Source organism: Symphodus melops (assembly GCF_947650265.1).
Source record: "Symphodus melops genome assembly, chromosome: 13".
In the NCBI taxonomy this organism is placed as follows: domain Eukaryota; kingdom Metazoa; phylum Chordata; class Actinopteri; order Labriformes; family Labridae; genus Symphodus; species Symphodus melops.
Genome location: NC_136703.1, coordinates 10,905,292 through 10,923,221, shown reverse-complemented (window position 1 = coordinate 10,923,221; position 17,930 = coordinate 10,905,292). Strand labels below are relative to the sequence as shown.

General features: G+C 40.7%; 1 protein-coding gene and 1 long non-coding RNA gene across 2 annotated transcripts in view; one reads left to right on the top strand and one right to left on the bottom strand.

Moving 5' to 3' along the window:
• Positions 1–17,930, bottom strand: part of rimkla (ribosomal modification protein rimK-like family member A) — a 27,121-nt gene extending 9,191 nt beyond the window's left edge. Inside the window, exons 1-2 of the mRNA XM_079359470.1 lie at positions 16,963–17,930; positions 241–471 (exon numbers count right to left, since the gene is read on the bottom strand). Of these exons, the coding sequence (XP_079215596.1) occupies positions 241–471; positions 16,963–17,125 (394 nt within the window). The 5' untranslated portion in view covers positions 17,126–17,930. The remainder of the gene's footprint in view (positions 1–240; positions 472–16,962) is intronic.
• On the top strand, positions 410–14,118 carry LOC306833867. Its single transcript, XR_013780423.1, has 2 exons — positions 410–478; positions 13,548–14,118. It is a non-coding gene; the product is annotated as an uncharacterized lncRNA (long non-coding RNA).

Here is a 17,930-nt window from a genome sequence, read left to right as displayed (position 1 = left end):
AACACACAAATTAAAATCAAGAATGGGCTGGACTTCTGATATCAACTTTGTCAAAAACAATGCAGGAGTTTCACTGTTCTTTTCAAAGGTACAATTTCCAGGTCTAGAGGTACTGCTAATGCAGCACATCTTAAAAAGCCAAAATGTGAAAATGCATTTTGTAGGCATTAAAAAAACGGTAGTTCTAGTGAATACCAACTCGCTGATAATTTAATATGAGAACTGAAGTATTAAATTTACCGTAGGAAAAGGTGTCAGGAAGAGGTACGCCATGGCCAGCCAGCTCCTGGAAGGTCCAGAACTTGTTGACACAGTTGAGTATGGCCTGGGGCCTATTGATCAGCCGACAGCCCATCTTTTCAAGGTGGCGCAGCACAGTGATGTCACTGTCTGACTGCACCCAGGGTGTGGGAACCCGTACTACCACTACTTGCGGATAAGAGGTTACCAATTCCTGATCAACTCGCAGACCTGGGGGGTAAGAAGAAAACATTTTTAATTTTTTCTTTGTTTTTAACAAATCATCACACATTTGGTAATTAACAGATCAGATGTAAACATGATTCATACTTGTTTCTGATGTTTCGCCATCACATCCTAAACATAGGACACTTTAAGACCTGGAAATTGTGTATAGGTAAAATTTGGAAACCATCATGCACTGATACAGAAGTTTACAACTTCTATGGAGTATGTTAGTGGATTCTGATTTCTTTCACAGGATGTTGCAGAGGCAGCCAGCTCTGATGCTGCTGGTGTTAAGCCATGAATTTGGAACCTGACTTTCATGCTGATATGATTATTTACAGTATATGCCGCTTATATCTGTATACAATACTCGCTTGCAGTGCAGCCAGTTCTTATGTTTTATTGCTGCCTAAACCTTTGAATGATAAAGAAATATCTCTCTCTTATGTATGGAAGTGGATTGGGGAAAGAACCCAAAAGGTGCATATCTTGAATGTATTCAAACATGAACATGCAGCACAGCAAACAGCAAGACTGAATACACCATATTGTACCTACACAGCACAACTTTTAGATGAAAATATAGGTATTGAAAGAGCATCTTGTAAACCTTTTCTTACGGCAAGTCTTTCTATATTTTGGAATATTTTTGACATCCTTCATCCTCAAATTACAGGGCAAATAAGTCAAAATAGATACTAATTGCCATCTAGAGACTGTTGTGTGAATTTCATTATGTTTGCTGTGTAGACGGTCAAATTGAGTCAAAGTGTCCCTCACTTATCAATCTGGTGTAGAAACCAGCGCAGATTTCGGTGTAGACATCCTCATAAGACAGGGTCCACATGGGACTTATAAAAACGATGCATGCCATTAACTTTTATAAGAGATAAATGAAAACCTGAAACGTCCTGCATCAAAAGAATAAAAACATTTTACCAAGCGTTATGTAATGTGCATTATTCATCTTCGCCTGCTTTCCAAACAAAAAATGTTACACTTGCATATAAGAAGGTCCTGACTTCGTCTTACAGCCCCCAGATTTCTCTATTTACTTTTATGTCACATGTAGTCTAGCCTAAGTGCGTCTGCTGTGTGCAATTATGTGGCACACGTCAACATCAACGCATTATTGATTGTTTAAACCTCCGAACATTCCGTTTCAGCTATAAAGTTGAAGTTCTGTATTCTTAAATATTTCTATTTTAGATGCTTAAAGTTTAATGTTTCCTGTTGAGATTTATCTGTTCTAAAGTAACTTTTTCTTTTTTCTGTTTCAATATGTCTTGATATTTTCTGCAGTGATATCCATGTGTGCATGGGAACGTTTAATATGTGATTACTGAGAGCAGCCTCTCTAATCTTTAAAGCAAATCAATTAAAAAACATGGATTCATCAAATATAACACACAACTGAAGAAATCACCTGACAGATCATGCTGTTGAACAATGTAGCCTACAGGGATTGTTTAAGGAGAAGCCTCATGTAGTGATGCACACTAATAATTAAAAAAAATGCTAACTTAACTAGAGCTGCAGCTATCGAATATTTTAGTAATCGAGTATTCTATCGAATATCCCGTTGATTAATCGAGTAATCGAATAAATCATACTTTTGCTTAATTAAGGTTTAACTCGTCTTGGGTCGTCCCTACAAACCTGCTTCTTTGCAGTTACCATGGAAACACCTGCTTGTTACAGCCAACCACCTCTGCTCTACAGCTGCTGATGATGCTCACCATATTACTGACAGGGTCCCAAATTCACTTTCTGATTCACTGGTCAAGGCGGCAGGTAGATGAAAAATACAGGCCAAACACGTTTTAATGGCTGAAATAGCAAATAGTGTTTTGTGTAGCCTACACATCTGTTACAGTACATTTAATTGAGAAAGCATTATGTTCTGTTGAATCAATCACAGAATCAATCATTATGTCAGATAAGGAAATTGAGAAACTTTAAATATATATTTGCTAAATTATTATTCCACAAACAAGTTCTGTCTTGATTTAGCTTTGAAGACATTAGACATTTCATATAATCAGCCTGTATATTGTTAAAAGTGTATCTCTGTCTGCTCCTGCAGCGCGTACATTCAGCGCGCTCACAGACTACAGAGACCATAGACATACGTCTATGACAGAGACTGTGAGAGGACGTTGCTATCGTTATGTTAGCTGCAAACACGGAGAGAGTGAACGGAGAAAAGCCGACCGTTTGACCGGATCACGTGTTCCCGACTGGGTCGTCTGGATCACGGATCAACTGTGTGCTGACTAAAAGTTAAAAGGGGCACACCGCGCTCGCGTGTGCGCGTGTTAGCGCTGAAGTGTCTGTGTGTAAGAGAGAGGAGCAGGTAGCTGCAGCTACATTAAACGTGTTTTATACTCATACCAAAGTTTTGATGACGCAAAAAAAAAAAAAACTTAACGAAGCCTCGAGGCAGCGAAAATTCCTCGATGAATTTTTGTAATCGAATTATTCGAGTTATTCGAGGAATTGTTTCAGCTCTAAACTTAACATATCTAAATAGGTCACCGCCTTTTCAGTTCAGCACAGGGTGTATAAACCATGGATATAGAGAGACTTGACTAAGATAAGGTGTTTTGCATAAATAAAGCTGTGTTAAAAAGCATACAGTCACTGTTATAAAAGGCTAAAATGCAGGCAGATTAAAACATTAACCAGTCATATTCAATCTTTATTAATAGCTACCTAAATATGCTAAACAAAAGACAAAGAAAAGATTATGATATCAGACAATATTAGATTTCCTACACAGAATACTTTTTTATTTGCCATTGCCAAAGATATGGCAGCCTGTAGCTGTAACTGGTACTGCTACTGATCACCCTGGATGCAGCACAGACAAGACAAGACAGGTGGGTGGCATTGCCACCCAACAACTCATCAGTAACAACATATTGTGCTGCAGAAAAACCTTTGCGCATTTGTTGGTCTGCACATTCAATGTATGGGAAAGAGAACACATTTTTCACTTGCACAGCATATCACATGTACACTGACCTATATTTCAGCCATCTTAGAACCTGCATCCTCTCAATAATGACAGTGCTACTGTCTGAGATCATTAGAGGTCACAAGCAGCTTGACATATGCTGCATACATAAGATCAGACCGAAATCTGTTGGCGTGCTGGCAGATGCACGATGCTTAAGCCTGCATAATATGCTAAGGCATATAGTGTGCCATTAATGAGACCAGGCTTTGAGGGTCTTTGTGTGCATGACTAATTATAGGGAGGAACAGGAGACAAGCAGTCATCAACAAAAGGTCGGCTTGTCATGTCGCCTTCGGGTGCGTTTACACCTAAGGCATTTGGTCCGCTTGAAACACACTCAGGTGCGATAGTTTGTTTGGTTTTGGGTGGTGTGAACGGAAATGAACTTTGATGTGGACCAAAGAACCAAGACTCTGGTCCACTTAAAAATGGGGGTCTCGGTTCGCTGTGTTCCCCATAGTTTTGAACACATTCCAAACCAGGTAAGTGAAACAAAACACAGTGCCTTGTGGGTTGAATGTGGCCATCTGTAAACGATGACAATTGGGTTTTGCTGAGCATGGCAAATGTTAGGATTGCTAACATTTGCCATGCAAACAAGCAAACAAGATAGTGGAAGAAGGGCAGCACCCACCTTTAGTTCTCCTTGCAGGTTAACCTGCTGATGCCTGCGTGTGGTCACACATCGCTCTGGCTGATATGCCAGTTTAACCTGACACAGACTATATATAACTTGTCCCAATTTTATGAATTAAAATTGTTTACTGTCAAACTGTGCCACGGTACGGGATGCCCTTCTTCCACTATCTTGTTTGCTTTCAGGTCGTAGCGCAGGCTGGATCATAGCAGCTACTGACCAAAGTTGCATGGTGCATTCAGGAGCTCCTCAGATGTTCACAGTTTCCGAGTTGGGAAGTTATTAATCCAACTTCAGTGTGTTCACGTTTTTCAGTTGTAAAAGTCGGAATGCCTTAACAACAACAACAATAGACAGCATGGATGTTACAAAGACAATGTGTGCAATGTCTCTATTAAAAGTAGCCGAATATTTGAGCAAAACGTTGATGTAAAATACGTAAATTAGCCTATTAAAATGTATCTTAACATTATCAAAACATACTTTGCCCCCCAATTTGTTGTCGGAAAGTTGGGCATCTAATTATAAAGTCCCAAAGCACTGACAAGTGCAAAGGACCATATTGGATCCCTTAGGATTCTTTTTATTGTTTCGCCACTTTGCAGCCATTTTTTGAGGGTCTGAACGTGGATGAAAACTCACCAAAGTTTTCAAGGTAAAAATTTGACCGTGGGGTGCGGTCAAACTGTCTATATGTCTGCCATGCAGGATTCAATAATCACCAAATGTGTTACTTCTCACCTGTGCGCCGACGCGAGTGGCCGCACATTCAGTAGCTCCGTCCCTGTCGTACTCCATATGTTTTCTCTCCTCACAGGTTATGTATATTTATGCTATATAAGTATAATTCTAATGTTAATGCTAATGTTAACTGCACAGGTTTTATTCTGTAATTATGTTTACTCTTAGTCACATAGGGGGCTCTTGTTTGGGGATTATTGTATACAGAGGGGAGGGGGACAGCAGGTGTGTATTGTAACTAATGTCTTGTGTCCTGCTTGTCTTGTATACTGCTACTGGATGCCTTGAATTTCCCTCGGGATCAATAAAGTATCTATCTATCTATCTATCTATGCACAATACAGGGTCTGCCCTGAACAGATCCATGCTTGAAATTTCTGTATTACTCACAGCGCCATCTGCTGCCAACACCAACTTACAGCTTCTGAATTAGCACTAACTACAGCTACAAAGTCGATCATTTCCCCTTTAAAAGGGGTGTGGACAATCCTAAGATCATACTACTGTTTCAAGCTCAAATGCCTCCATCAAATGCTTTTGCTATACGGACGTGTTGTTTGCCACAAACAGGAAGTAGTTCGTTCAGCGCACTTAATCGTAGAGTCACTTTGTGTAGTAAGTGGTATGGCTGAATGGCTCAGTGGCACCCCCCTTGAAATGTTCATCTCCCAGAGATGTTTTTTTGTCCTACATGCATGACAATTTTTGTGTATGTTAACCATGTCAGGACCCACACAAATCCAACACCCATAGTCAAAACATTACATGAAGCCTGCGATATTTTTTAACAGGTTACCTATTTAAACAAATTCGTCCCAAAGTGTTCATTTGATTGACGCAAACTCAGTGTCAGTGTGTTCTTGATATTAAAGGTCTCCCGTTGTGCTCCACACGATGCTACGTAAAAAGGGCGTGGCTGCAGCGTACCATCAAACTTTGATGACTCGTCACAACACTTTTAACCTTTCCAAAAGGCCTCCCCGACATGCACAACAGCTTTTAACGCACACTAACCATGTAAGGACCTACAAAAAATCCTCTAGCACCCATCGTCCATAATTTTTTTGTTTTTGTGGAAAGAAAAAAATGGATAAATTTTGCATTACAAAGGCTGCGTATTTGAACGAACACGCCTGAGGATATTTATTCAATCACAGAAAACTCAGTGTCAGTGTGCTCTCAAAATGTTTAAGATCTCCTGTTGTTTTCCGCATAATTCTTCACGTAATGGCGTGGCCTCGGTGTACTACCAAACTTTGACTTTTACACATATCAAACTGTAAGGCCTGCTTCTTTGCTACGTCTCGATGTTGCACTCCTGCAGTTGCAACTCACCCGGACATGCACACAGGTGCTTCGGACCCTTCATCACAGCTTGAGGTTTTAAGCAAGGTTATTGTTCCAACTTGAGCGGACATTTCTCTAAATTTTACAACTTGGAACCTCTTTTTTTTTTAATGCGTCTGACATCTAAATACAACTACAGCCCAACTGGTGACGGACATCTATGGTACACACAATTTTACATGCCTTGGTGTGCTTGACAAAGTGCAGTTTGAACATAAACCAAACCAAATGCAAAGTGCAACAATGTTGCAATGTTACCCCTGAATCACACTGAGTCCTCAAAACTTTATATCTGAAAGTGGCCTTCGTATAGGAAGAGCAGGAGGGAAGTGCTAAATAGAGGAGCATGCAAAAAGGAGTATGAAGCCATGAAAAGACTGCAACCCTTCTATTTCTCTCCTCTTTCTCTTCCTCACAATTTCAGCAAAGATGCAAGATAATTCAGTCTCTCTCTGGCCCTATTCAACACTGTCACACAATGATCTGATTGTGTAGCTTCAGACAGCACAGTGAGTCGTTTTACAGTGAGAAGTGTTAAGGGACGTGGTCTTGTGCTTTTTGACAGACAGTATTTTCTGTTCATGGTGCTCATCTCCATCTCCAGAGGGAACTACACAGACACCAATGAAGCAGCCAAATGAATCAGTCCTATTCATCTGTGCAAGGGTCTATGTGTTCTGTCGTAGGAGTCTGTCGTGTGACCAAAGCAAAAACCCTAACCCCCCTAAAAGTTTCTGCTTAACAAAAGCAACATAGGTTTTTGTTGTACAGGCTACTTTTACTTGGTGTGGCCTATTATAGTCATAACAATATTGTAGGATTATGGATTAAGCAAAATGAAGGCATACTGTATGTCACATTTTCAATCTGCCTGACAAAGCTAAGCACAACAGGCATTCTATGCATACCATTGTAAAGTCACAGAGCATGCCATGCTGACAAATGCTGGTCTAACTTTTGACTGTGTCCTTTTGGCCCTGAATGCAGTAGGTCTGGGGCTGAGGGTCTGTGTATATATAAGCGAGAAGGGGCAACAAGTTCCATTTGGATCTTTTCTGGTTAGGTTTGGGCAATCAAATTTGCATATCTGTCATCAGTAAAACACATCTGTTTATATATATACAGAATAAAATAAGTTTGGATTACAGGAAGGCCAAGCGGATGAGTTAATGGAATAAATGTATAGTAAGCTTGGGCAGTATCAGTTTTCATAATACCATATCACCATGCCATCTTACCGTGGTACTTTATACGGTGTGATGGTGTTTGTAAAAAATAAAGTTTTTGTAAAAAATAATAAATGAATGAATAAATGAATAAACCCCTCAGTTTTTGAAGCGATAACATTCACAGTTCATAACAAGCTTAGTTAGGAGCCTTAGGAGTGTGACAGTGTTTCCAGCTGTGCTGAAGGTTCGCTCAGATGCTGCACTTGAAGCACAGAGGCTTTAACAGTCCTCCTATCACAACAACAGCATGGAAGTTTCATATACCGTAAAACTTGGAATACAATTCGCACTGGTATTTAAGACAAATCTTTTTGAAGGTCTCTCAGAGAGTAAAAAAAAATTGTTTAAACTGTCTTCCTGTGTTCAGTAACGTATACAACATCCACTTTCTGTGCAGCTCTGTCACTCTTTTACTTCTGTTTGTTTTTTTTACTAACGGCATGCAGTAAAAGTTGTGAATCAGAGTCACAGCCCTGCTAGCTTGCTGCTTGACTCTGCTGGTCACTCTTCAACTGCATACAGGACTCTTTCAAACAAAATACCACTCTACAGGGTTTATTTAGGGAACAATATACCCCCGTTTTCTGTGAAAGCATGATTATGACCTCGGGAGTAAAAAAAGATGTGAAAAAGTATCCCTCCTCTACTCTGATGTTAGACCAACGTATACCTTCGCAGAGCTATCGGCTCTGCATTCATGTGTCCACTGCAACGGAGGTCTACTGTAACATAGGGTCTAGATAGAACCTGACCCTTGCTGGCACGTGTTGTGCACTACAACCCCTCAGATCAAAACAATATATTTGTGTCAGTTTAATAGAAAAAGTAGCGTTTGTATTTACGTCGGTATTGAAAGTCATACTTTCATTTCAATGATTGTTGAGAGAAAAAAAATTCCATCAGTTATACAAAACGTACACACTGCGTTCCACTGCATGTTCTTGTGCATGGGTACCTTATGCTGAAATAAGCACTCACACTAGCACAGTAGGTACGGACTGTCAAGTATGAGGGTGCCCTTAACTTTGGGTTGGGTTAAGTTGTTCATTAATGTATGACAGGAACACCAGTGAAGAAATGCATCTGCACTCTTCAATGTTATAGCTTTTTGGTCATAAACATCTTTTCCCATTCCATTTACCGTAAATTTCGGACTATAAGCCGCTACTTTTTGTCGCGGTTTTTAACACTGCGGCTTTTAAAACGATGCGGCTTATTTATGGATTTTTCTTGCGGGACAATGAGCTTGTGCCGCAAAAACATTTGACTTCGTCACATCGGATCTTAATATCAGTCATTTTGCGCTTTATGCACGCACCCTCATCATGGAAAACACACAGAGAAATACATATGATGCAGCTTTCAAGTTAAAGGCGATCGAACTGGCTGTCAAAGAAGGAAATAGAGCTGCTGCACGTAAAGTTGACACTGACAGCGACAATGAAAAAGAGACTGAGGAAGTGAGTAATGAAGTCATTCTGAGGCAGTGAATGGATGGACTTTTTCCTGTGAAATATATTACGGTAATCTTTTTCATCAGCCGCGTTACAGACACTGTTTGATAAAGGATTTACAGTAGGCTTCATATTTGCGGATGTTACCAGTAGTACGTATTTCATTAAAAGTTAAAAAAATGTCTTTGTGTCACGTCTTTCTGTGTAAATAGCTCTTGTTATAACGTGGACACCTGCGGCTTATAATCAAGTGCGGCTTATATATGTACAAATACATTTTTTTACCTATTTTTAGCCGGTGCGGCTTATATCCAGGTGCGCTCAATAGTCCGGAATTTACGGTATTATGCGATGCAACATAATTTTGTTGCATTACAAGTATTAAAGGGTTTAGTGTTAGTACTGGTAAAGCAAACACTGCTCTTTTTGGCTACTGAAGCTAAGTAAATAACAAAGGCCAGCACTTATTTGTGGTGATGCCATTTAAATTAAAAAGTTAGGCGAAAGAGTCCCCCCCCAAAAAAATAAAAAATAAATAAATGTCCAACTATGATTATGAATACAATCTTCAGCTATAACTGAAATATCATGGCCTATAAATTCATCATGTCATTTAAAATATAAGCTTACTGCTGCTGACAAAAACGTTTAGGTATGTACAGTCAGCATTTATGGCAACATCAATAAAATGCAAATGCATCATTCTGCACATAAAAATGTGCAAATGAGTTACTGCTGTGAATTCACTCATAAGCTCTCGTCCTTGTGCTCTCTTTATTATCTGTGCTTCATAGACAACCACATGATAATGAGCAAGAAAGCTTCAGCAACACCCGTTGTATGTGGATGCTAATATGTCACTTAGCTGGTGGTAAATAAAGACACTGAGCCTACCTCCATTTTCCATCCTTCTGTTCAATAACACAGGAGTGTTGCATTTAACATATGTTGGTTAAAACAGTTCACACGCATGCACAATTATCCCACATGATCAGAAAATCAATTACCAATTCAGTTTAACTATCTCACAGCACAAAAAGTTGGACTTGAATTGCCTCTATATGGTGAAAAACTTTGTTTGGTTGTCTATAATTCATTGAGCAGACGTTTTAATCTAATGTGACATCCATCAGAGAGGAAGTACAACAAAAGCAGCCCTGCCGAACTTTTAGTGTATCAGCACACAGTTGATCAATGTTTCACAACAGAGTCAGGAAAACACGTGTTGTGGTCAAATGGTCAGTTCGACTTCACTCTGTTCACTCTCACTAGGTTTACTCTTAGTCACATAGGGGGCTTCTAAATGTTGTTTCGGGTTTATTGTATACAGAAAGGAGGGGGACAGTGGTTGTGTATTGTAACTAATGTCTTGTGTCCTGCGTGTCTTGTATACTCCTACTGGATGCCTTGAATTTCCCTCGGAATCAATAACGTATCTATCTATCTATCTATCTATCTATCTACAGTATCTATTTATCTAGCTCACCATGTCTGCAGCTAACCTAACAATAGCAACGTAATTTCGCAGTCGCTGAAGTCTGTGAACATTTCCACTCAGACTCTGTGAAACAGCACTGTGTTATAAACATTGCAGATATAGTGCACTAAATGCACACACAGCAGGACCAGACACTTATATTAAGTGTCTGATATTGTTTTGTGGAAATTTTCCATGCAGGCTCTCTCATCTGCCTGTATTTCTAACGCTTAGAATCCCACGCGAAGAGAAAAACAAACAAGCCGATTAGTGCTCTCTTGTAATTGGTGATTCGTTTGGCTTTGTTCTTGGATATGTCCCACCCCATTTCCCATATTGGGAATACTACAGTCAATCCAAGGGGAGCTTGTGTGAGCCAATGGGCTTGGATCAGTAACTTTGTCTTGTGATGTCACAAGAAAATCAACGAGTGGGGCTGGGAACCGAGCGTTTCATGCGGCTATTGCTTCTGCTAACAGTAGGATGTAGAAGAAGCTGCATTTCCGCAGACTTAGAATTTTTGCAAATAGATGCAATTAAACATGCTGTAACGGTTGTGATTATGGAATGTACCTTTAACAATGTGTATACTGTGTCGCTTAGTGGCGACGTCATCAAGCAGTGCCTGTGCTACCTGCTCCTCGTGGAACGATGCGCACACTACGCTGGTCGGACGTATTATTTTTCGCTCCTGTTTTCTTTATTTTATAGAACAACAATGATGGTCAAATATGGCACTATTTTGTTCATGTATGAAACGATAGTAGCCGTACAACCGGGCTTGATAAGGTTGGAGTGTTTATTTAAATAAACGACGAGCATTGAAATCCCCGTATAGTGTGGACGTGAGTTTTTGCCTGCCGTTTTCCTCCACTCTCCACGGCCTTAACAGAGCAACGGACCCAAAACCATCACAAATGGCGCCCGAACAACTTTTCCTTGGACCTTTCATCAACGACCAGTGCAAGTATTCGAAGTGAACATTTTTTTCACCATTCTTTTTTCGCCGTTTTGGACTGTGTTAAGCTTGGCCGCGCTTTTCGGCGACATCAAAGTCACAAGCGGGTACGCGCGCGGGAGTGTCGCAGCGCGGACGGACAGAGAGTCGGATTCAGACGGAACGCTCTAAGTTTCCTGGAGTTTCGGTGTACAGAGTTTCCCTCCGGCAGCTACGGTAGGCGACCCGGTGGATGCGGCGACGGCTCCCAGTTTGCTGTTACTGAGTGCTTCGTTCCTGGCTGTACGTGAAAGCTCCTCGGATCCCCAAAGACGTGGTTTTCCTCCTCCCCAACGCCTGCCACTCTCCTGCACTTCTCCCCGTGGACTTCCGTCACTCATGCCCGGACTGTTTCTGTGGAGCTGACGGGATCTGTCTGTAAAAAATACAATGGCGGCCCATCTTGTCTTGTCTGACCGCGTCGTTCACGCTGACCTTGTGCCCCTCCCGCCTCGCGCCGCTCGGGGTCAGCCCACTGCTGACCTTGAGCTGGAGGTGGGGAGTCTGCAGGCCGAGGTGGACGGACCCGTGTCATGCTGCCAGATTTGACTTAAAATGTGTGCTTTCTGGTTCTTGTTCACATGTGTTAAAAAAAAAAAAAAGAAAGCACAATTGTTCTGTTGTCAGTGGTGTAAGTTTATTATGCATCCTACCAGAGCGGTAGTGTTTTGTTTATTCTGTACTCAACAAGAAGAACAATAAGTTTTGGTTTTATATTGAAGCTTAATATTTTTAGATGTTATTTTTCATGCATAAAAAGGGATTTCATGCTGTTTTGTTTTAGGAGCCTAAGCCTTATTTTATTTTTGATGTTTAAGGACTTCCATTTACCTGGTGCTGACATGTATGCCGGTTACCTGATTAATCCACTGTATATTATCCTACTTGGTCTTGGCAGCTTAACTGCTTACTCATGTGTGAGGGTATGTTTAGTATAGACTGTGTCTCTGTGCGTACGGCTGAGGACAGCCTTTGTCTCACCGGGGGGAATATGTAACGGTTGTGATTATGGAATGTACCTTTAACAATGTGTATACTGTGTCGCTTAGTGGCGACGTCATCAAGCAGTGCCTGTGCTACCTGCTCCTCGTGGAACGATGCGCACACTACGCTGGTCGGACGTATTATTTTTCGCTCCTGTTTTCTTTATTTTATAGAACAACAATGATGGTCAAATATGGCACTATTTTGTTCATGTATGAAACGATAGTAGCCGTACAACCGGGCTTGATAAGGTTGGAGTGTTTATTTAAATAAACGACGAGCATTGAAATCCCCGTATAGTGTGGACGTGAGTTTTTGCCTGCCGTTTTCCTCCACTCTCCACGGCCTTAACAGAGCAACGGACCCAAAACCATCACAATGCACAAGACACCTGGAAAACACAATAAAGAGCATATAAAACCAGAAAAGGCATAATATGGGACCTTTAAACCCGAGATTCATTCAACAGAACATATACCTTTGTAAGGAGGAGCCATTTTATCTGTGTGTCTGTATCTGAGTTTTAAATTTGAGCGAGAAGTACATGGGAGACAGTGTAGGGAGATGAACAACGTAAGGACGTGCTCTTTTGGTTAGGTTGAAGACCAGTCATGCTCCAGCATTGTGGATCATCTGCAGTGGTTTGATAGTGCATTTAGGAATACTTGCCATTAGGGAGTTAGGAGTTAGGGAGCAATACTCAATGCGTGATGTCCAGTGTTGGGACTAAAGTGTTACCAAGACATGTTGACAGCAACAAGTTTCACCAACTTAGTCTGTTGCCTACAGAGATCTAATCGGTAGAATACCTACACCATGTAACAGCACCGTTCTACCACAGCGACACTAAATAAATGTGAACAATAATGAGAGGATTGAAGCAAAAAAGTAAAGCTTGAGTTACTTTCCCGAATAAAATAGTTACTTTTATAAAGCAGTAACGCGAGAGAGAGAGGGAGAATGCATTATTTAAATGCCCATTAGCCTATTGTGGCAGCTCCTTATATGTGAAAATTTTGGCAATAAACGTGATAATTATTATTTGTCACTGACTTTTGGGGTATTTTTTACAAACTATTATTTTTATTAACCTACTATATTAACTGAAATTATGCACAATGGCTGTAAAGAAGATGATGTTTTAAAGTTTAACATTTTTTAAAGATAAAATTGCATCTCTTGTTTTAAAAGGAGGAGGAACAACTTCAGGCTGTCCAAGCGAGCAACCCACTTCAAAAAGATAGGAAGGCAACAGAGCTAGTATTTTTTTCCAGTCTATACTTCTTACCCAAGAGGAATACCCATTCTATTGGGTGTGTCACTCTGCTATATTCAATACTCAGCTAACCATTTTTTCTTTTTTCCCAAAGACCTGGGAAAGGATTTTGGGACAATGTAGAAACACTGCTGATTGGATTCAGGAATACAAATGTCTCTGCAGCCACAGTGGAGGATAGGATGATAAAACCCGAGAGACCGTTGAAGAGGATGAGAGAGAAGAGATCTTGAAACCATTCTAGTTCATCTCTCATTACATAACCGACATGTTACGATTTTGTGAGGAAATCGTGGACAAGATGGGGTATATGACGTACTGCAAATGCAGGATCAATGATGATCTGTGATATAGGTTGCCTACTATATGAAGTCATTGTAAATAGTTGTGTGCAGAGGTAGAAAGAAACGCGTTACATTTTTGTTGTTTGTATAAATTACTTTGTAAATTCTGTGTTTGGAAAAAATAAAGACTTTCTAAAATACAGGTGGAAAAGCTGTTACTGAGTCTGTTCTTGAGAAGATTGTTTTGAGCTTGCCTGAAGGGAGGGGGGTAAAGGGAGTGTGCAGGATGTTATGGGTCCCTCGTGATATTTGAGGCTTAGCAGGGTCAGAATAAAGTTAAAAAAAACCTTTTATCATTTTCTATTGTATTTTTGCTAAAAAGAGCTGAGCTCACATAGAACTAAGTTGTTTAAAAACATATTTGACTTGGTGTATTTTAAAATGAGCCCCTTCATTGACACAGGTGGTCCAACGGCACAAGGTAAGAAAATAGCACAATATGACAAATAAGGCTAAATATTGAATACAAATTATATTTAATCTAAATATTGAATAATAATGATATATTATCTAAATATTGAATAATGATAATATTTAATCTAAATGTTTAATAATAATGATAAAATTTAATCTAAATATTCAATGATCGTGAACAGTTAAATCTAAAATTGAAATGCTAAAGCAATGTTCATCTCCTGTCTTTACGAAATTAAGTGTTTGCGACTGGAAACAAAACATAATGTTCAGTAATCTGTTACACAGAAAAGAATAAAATGCCATAATGTAACCATCCAATTTTAGTATAAAATAATTTTACACGCATTCATAGGCTGGCGGCTATAGTCGTTGTCCCTCAATCGGAAGGTCGAGGGTTCGATCCCCAGCTCCTGCGAGCAACATGTCCGATGTGTCCTTGGGCAAGACACTTAACCCCAAATTGCTCCCCCTGCTGCGTCTGGGGCGTATGAATGTGCGTGAATGGAATTAATTACTGGATGGTCCACATAAACAGCCATCAGTGGGAATGCGTGTGAATGGGTAGGTGTGATCTGCGGTGTAAAAAGCCCTTTGAGTAGTCGGAAGACTAGAAAAGCGCTATACAAGCTCAAGTCCATTTACTATATCATCAGAGTAAACGTAAAACGCTAAACCGGAAGTGCGCTCCAATTTTATTTGCATGTATTTCCAGATCTGACGTGGAGGCGTCTCACAGTGGCGGTCTACGAGGCAGGGTCTGAGAGTGGCAGTCTGCAGCCAGACTGTCTTGGACTTTGTTGGCATACGTTCAGTTGTACTAAGCTTGATATTCATCTGTGGTTGCATAGAGGGACTGGCTGGGAGAACAATGAGTGAAGGTGGTGTTCATTAATCCACAACTTTAAACTCATATGGCCGAAGGACATTTTGATGGTCCTGTGCTTGAATCAGATGCTCAGAGCTCTTTCTACGAGCTGCAGTATATAGGGGGTGGCTTCTGCCAACAGTCGGCAGTAAGGAGACAAGGACCCCCTGGCCGACTCGAGGCAAACTGGTAGTGTCTCTATGGAGAAAGCTAGTAAGAACCGAGAAAGGCAAAAAAGTATGTTACTTTAAACCAGTCCCCCCCCCAGTTGTCAGGGGGCGCGAGAGGCATGGGGAACTTTCAGTATAGAGAAGTTTCTGACAGGAGTGAAAAGAAAAAGGGAGGAGGTGTCAGAGTCAAGAAAAGCAAGGGACGATAACAGGCATAATCCTAATAAAACTAGGAAATACGACCGAATTTTGATAATCAGGTAATTGCAAGGTCCAAAAATAACACCCACCGTGCGCCAAATGCGGGTAGATTTTCCGTTTGGTGAGTTCATTTCAGAGGACTATCTGTCACAAGGCGGGTAAAGTGCCAGCCTTTATGCCCATGCGTTTATTGCAACCTATATGCCTCTCATCTGGTGACACAGATCTATTTGAAACAGCCTTGATGAATTCCATGTGTCTGTCTGTTGAAAGTTCTTTTTCTTACAATCCCACTATCATTGCCTCTTGTGATATGATGTTGTCACTTTCATTGCAGGTAGGACACCAAAATGACGTTTTTGGACTAAAAATAATTTTAAAAACAACGATTATTTTATTGAAGGTTTGTATAGGCACAGATGAGGTGGCAAAGTTAATATTTAAAAAGTAGTCCATAGAAAGTTAATTAACTTGAAGTTGGTACATAAACATTTTAGTGCATGAGCAAGTAAAAACTGCAGCTCTTTTATGAATGATTTGTTTTATGCTTTTCTTTACTTTTTCCAATGATTATTTTTGCCGTGTTTTATACATTGTTTATTTGCAATCACTTTTGGACTTTTGACTGTAAAGTACATTGGTGAACACTAGTGTTTTAAAAACTGCTAAAAAAGCAGGATCAGAATTGAATCTATTCAATTTGGCTTCAAGCTACATCTGTACATCAAATAACTACCAGTATATCTGATTCAAAACGTGTATATTTATGTGTATTTACACTTCAGTAAATGAAGTCATGAATCTTTCTCTGTGCTATAAAGCATAACAATGTTTCTGGGGTTCCCACATAAAAGAAGAGGGGGGATTGTTATAAATGACGAAAACTTTAGGCTATCGACTCGTGCAGTATAATCAATGCTTTGCCAGATAAGAGTATTTACATTAATCTTTTGCCATAAAAACTAGCCTTCTGAAGTGTTGAAAAAAGTATTTCCTTGTCCCTTTGTAACTTAATTACCCCTATCGTACAGGACACTGATTGGGATTGCAGCATGGACAGAGAAATCAAATCAAATATCATCGCTTCTTTCGGCATAAGGCAGTCCAGCAGGAAAGTAGGTTAGGCGGTCACTGCTTTGGTTGCACTTCGCTTCCCTGTCTGCACAGACTAGGCTAGCCCTCTCCCTGCTTTACGGCAGTGGGATCCCCAAACAATAACCACCGGCCATTAACTCTGTGAAACACGTAGCACTGTAGATCAAATCGACATTCCCCTAAATCGTTCACTAACACAGCCTAAGATCATGCATCAGATGTTTGTGTAAATACTTGCCTAATTGTCCCTCACTGATCGTGAGCACGATTTGATCCATGAGAAGCGAGCGGAATTCAACCTCCTCATCGGCACAGCGCTCCTTTAATGCGCGGAGGATCTGGATTTGAGGATACTCCTGGCTGATACGCCGGTCGGTCACGAACCAAACCCTTGAACACATCTTGTAGGAATGGATTCAAAAGTGAATGAAAAATCCGGTACTTGTTGTTGTTTGAGGCGGCAGGTGGCTAGTCAGTCCGAGTAAACCAGGGCTCGGTCGGTTGTGATGCGGCTAGCACAGAGATGCTCACACAATGGAGACCTTAGCGGCTAGCTGTAGAAGCAGGCTGTGGTGTGGCTAAAAGAGGACCGCGGTTCAGCCGTTGTCTGGACAAAGCCGGCTAGGATGAATTATGTTCTTTATTTCTCTTCATTTGCAGCCATCTAGTCTTTCTAGGCAAAGTTTGATAATACCAGACAGCGCAAATTCGACAAAAAGAAACCGAAAATAACGGTATTTTCTCGAAGAAAGTTATTCCTTTTACCCGAGGTGCAGAGTCTTGGCACGATTTGCCCACTGGGGCAAACAAAGCTCAATATGTGCCGATGTCTATCTTCAGCGTGTCGACTCAAAACTATAAATGAAGTTTTGACTGCAACGGCTATACACCGTTGCAATAGTCTTTGGCTCGTCACAATGAACTGAGCTAGCTCACAAAGACAACTCTGCTCCTTTTGGCTGCTATCCACGAGGTGCTGGTGCTGAAAAGTGCACGCGCTTCGTTTACAACTCCACTTCTACGCGTGACCGTGCACGATAAATGGATAAATGGCGCCTGCGACTAAATAATAGGTTTCGAGAAACATGAACCAATAGCAACTCGTCCACTTCCTCGTTGTCCAAACAGGACACGGAAGGTGTGGAAGAACTGTGGCTAACCCAACCAATGAGGGAGGACCAAACGGTTGGTCCTCCCTTATTGGTT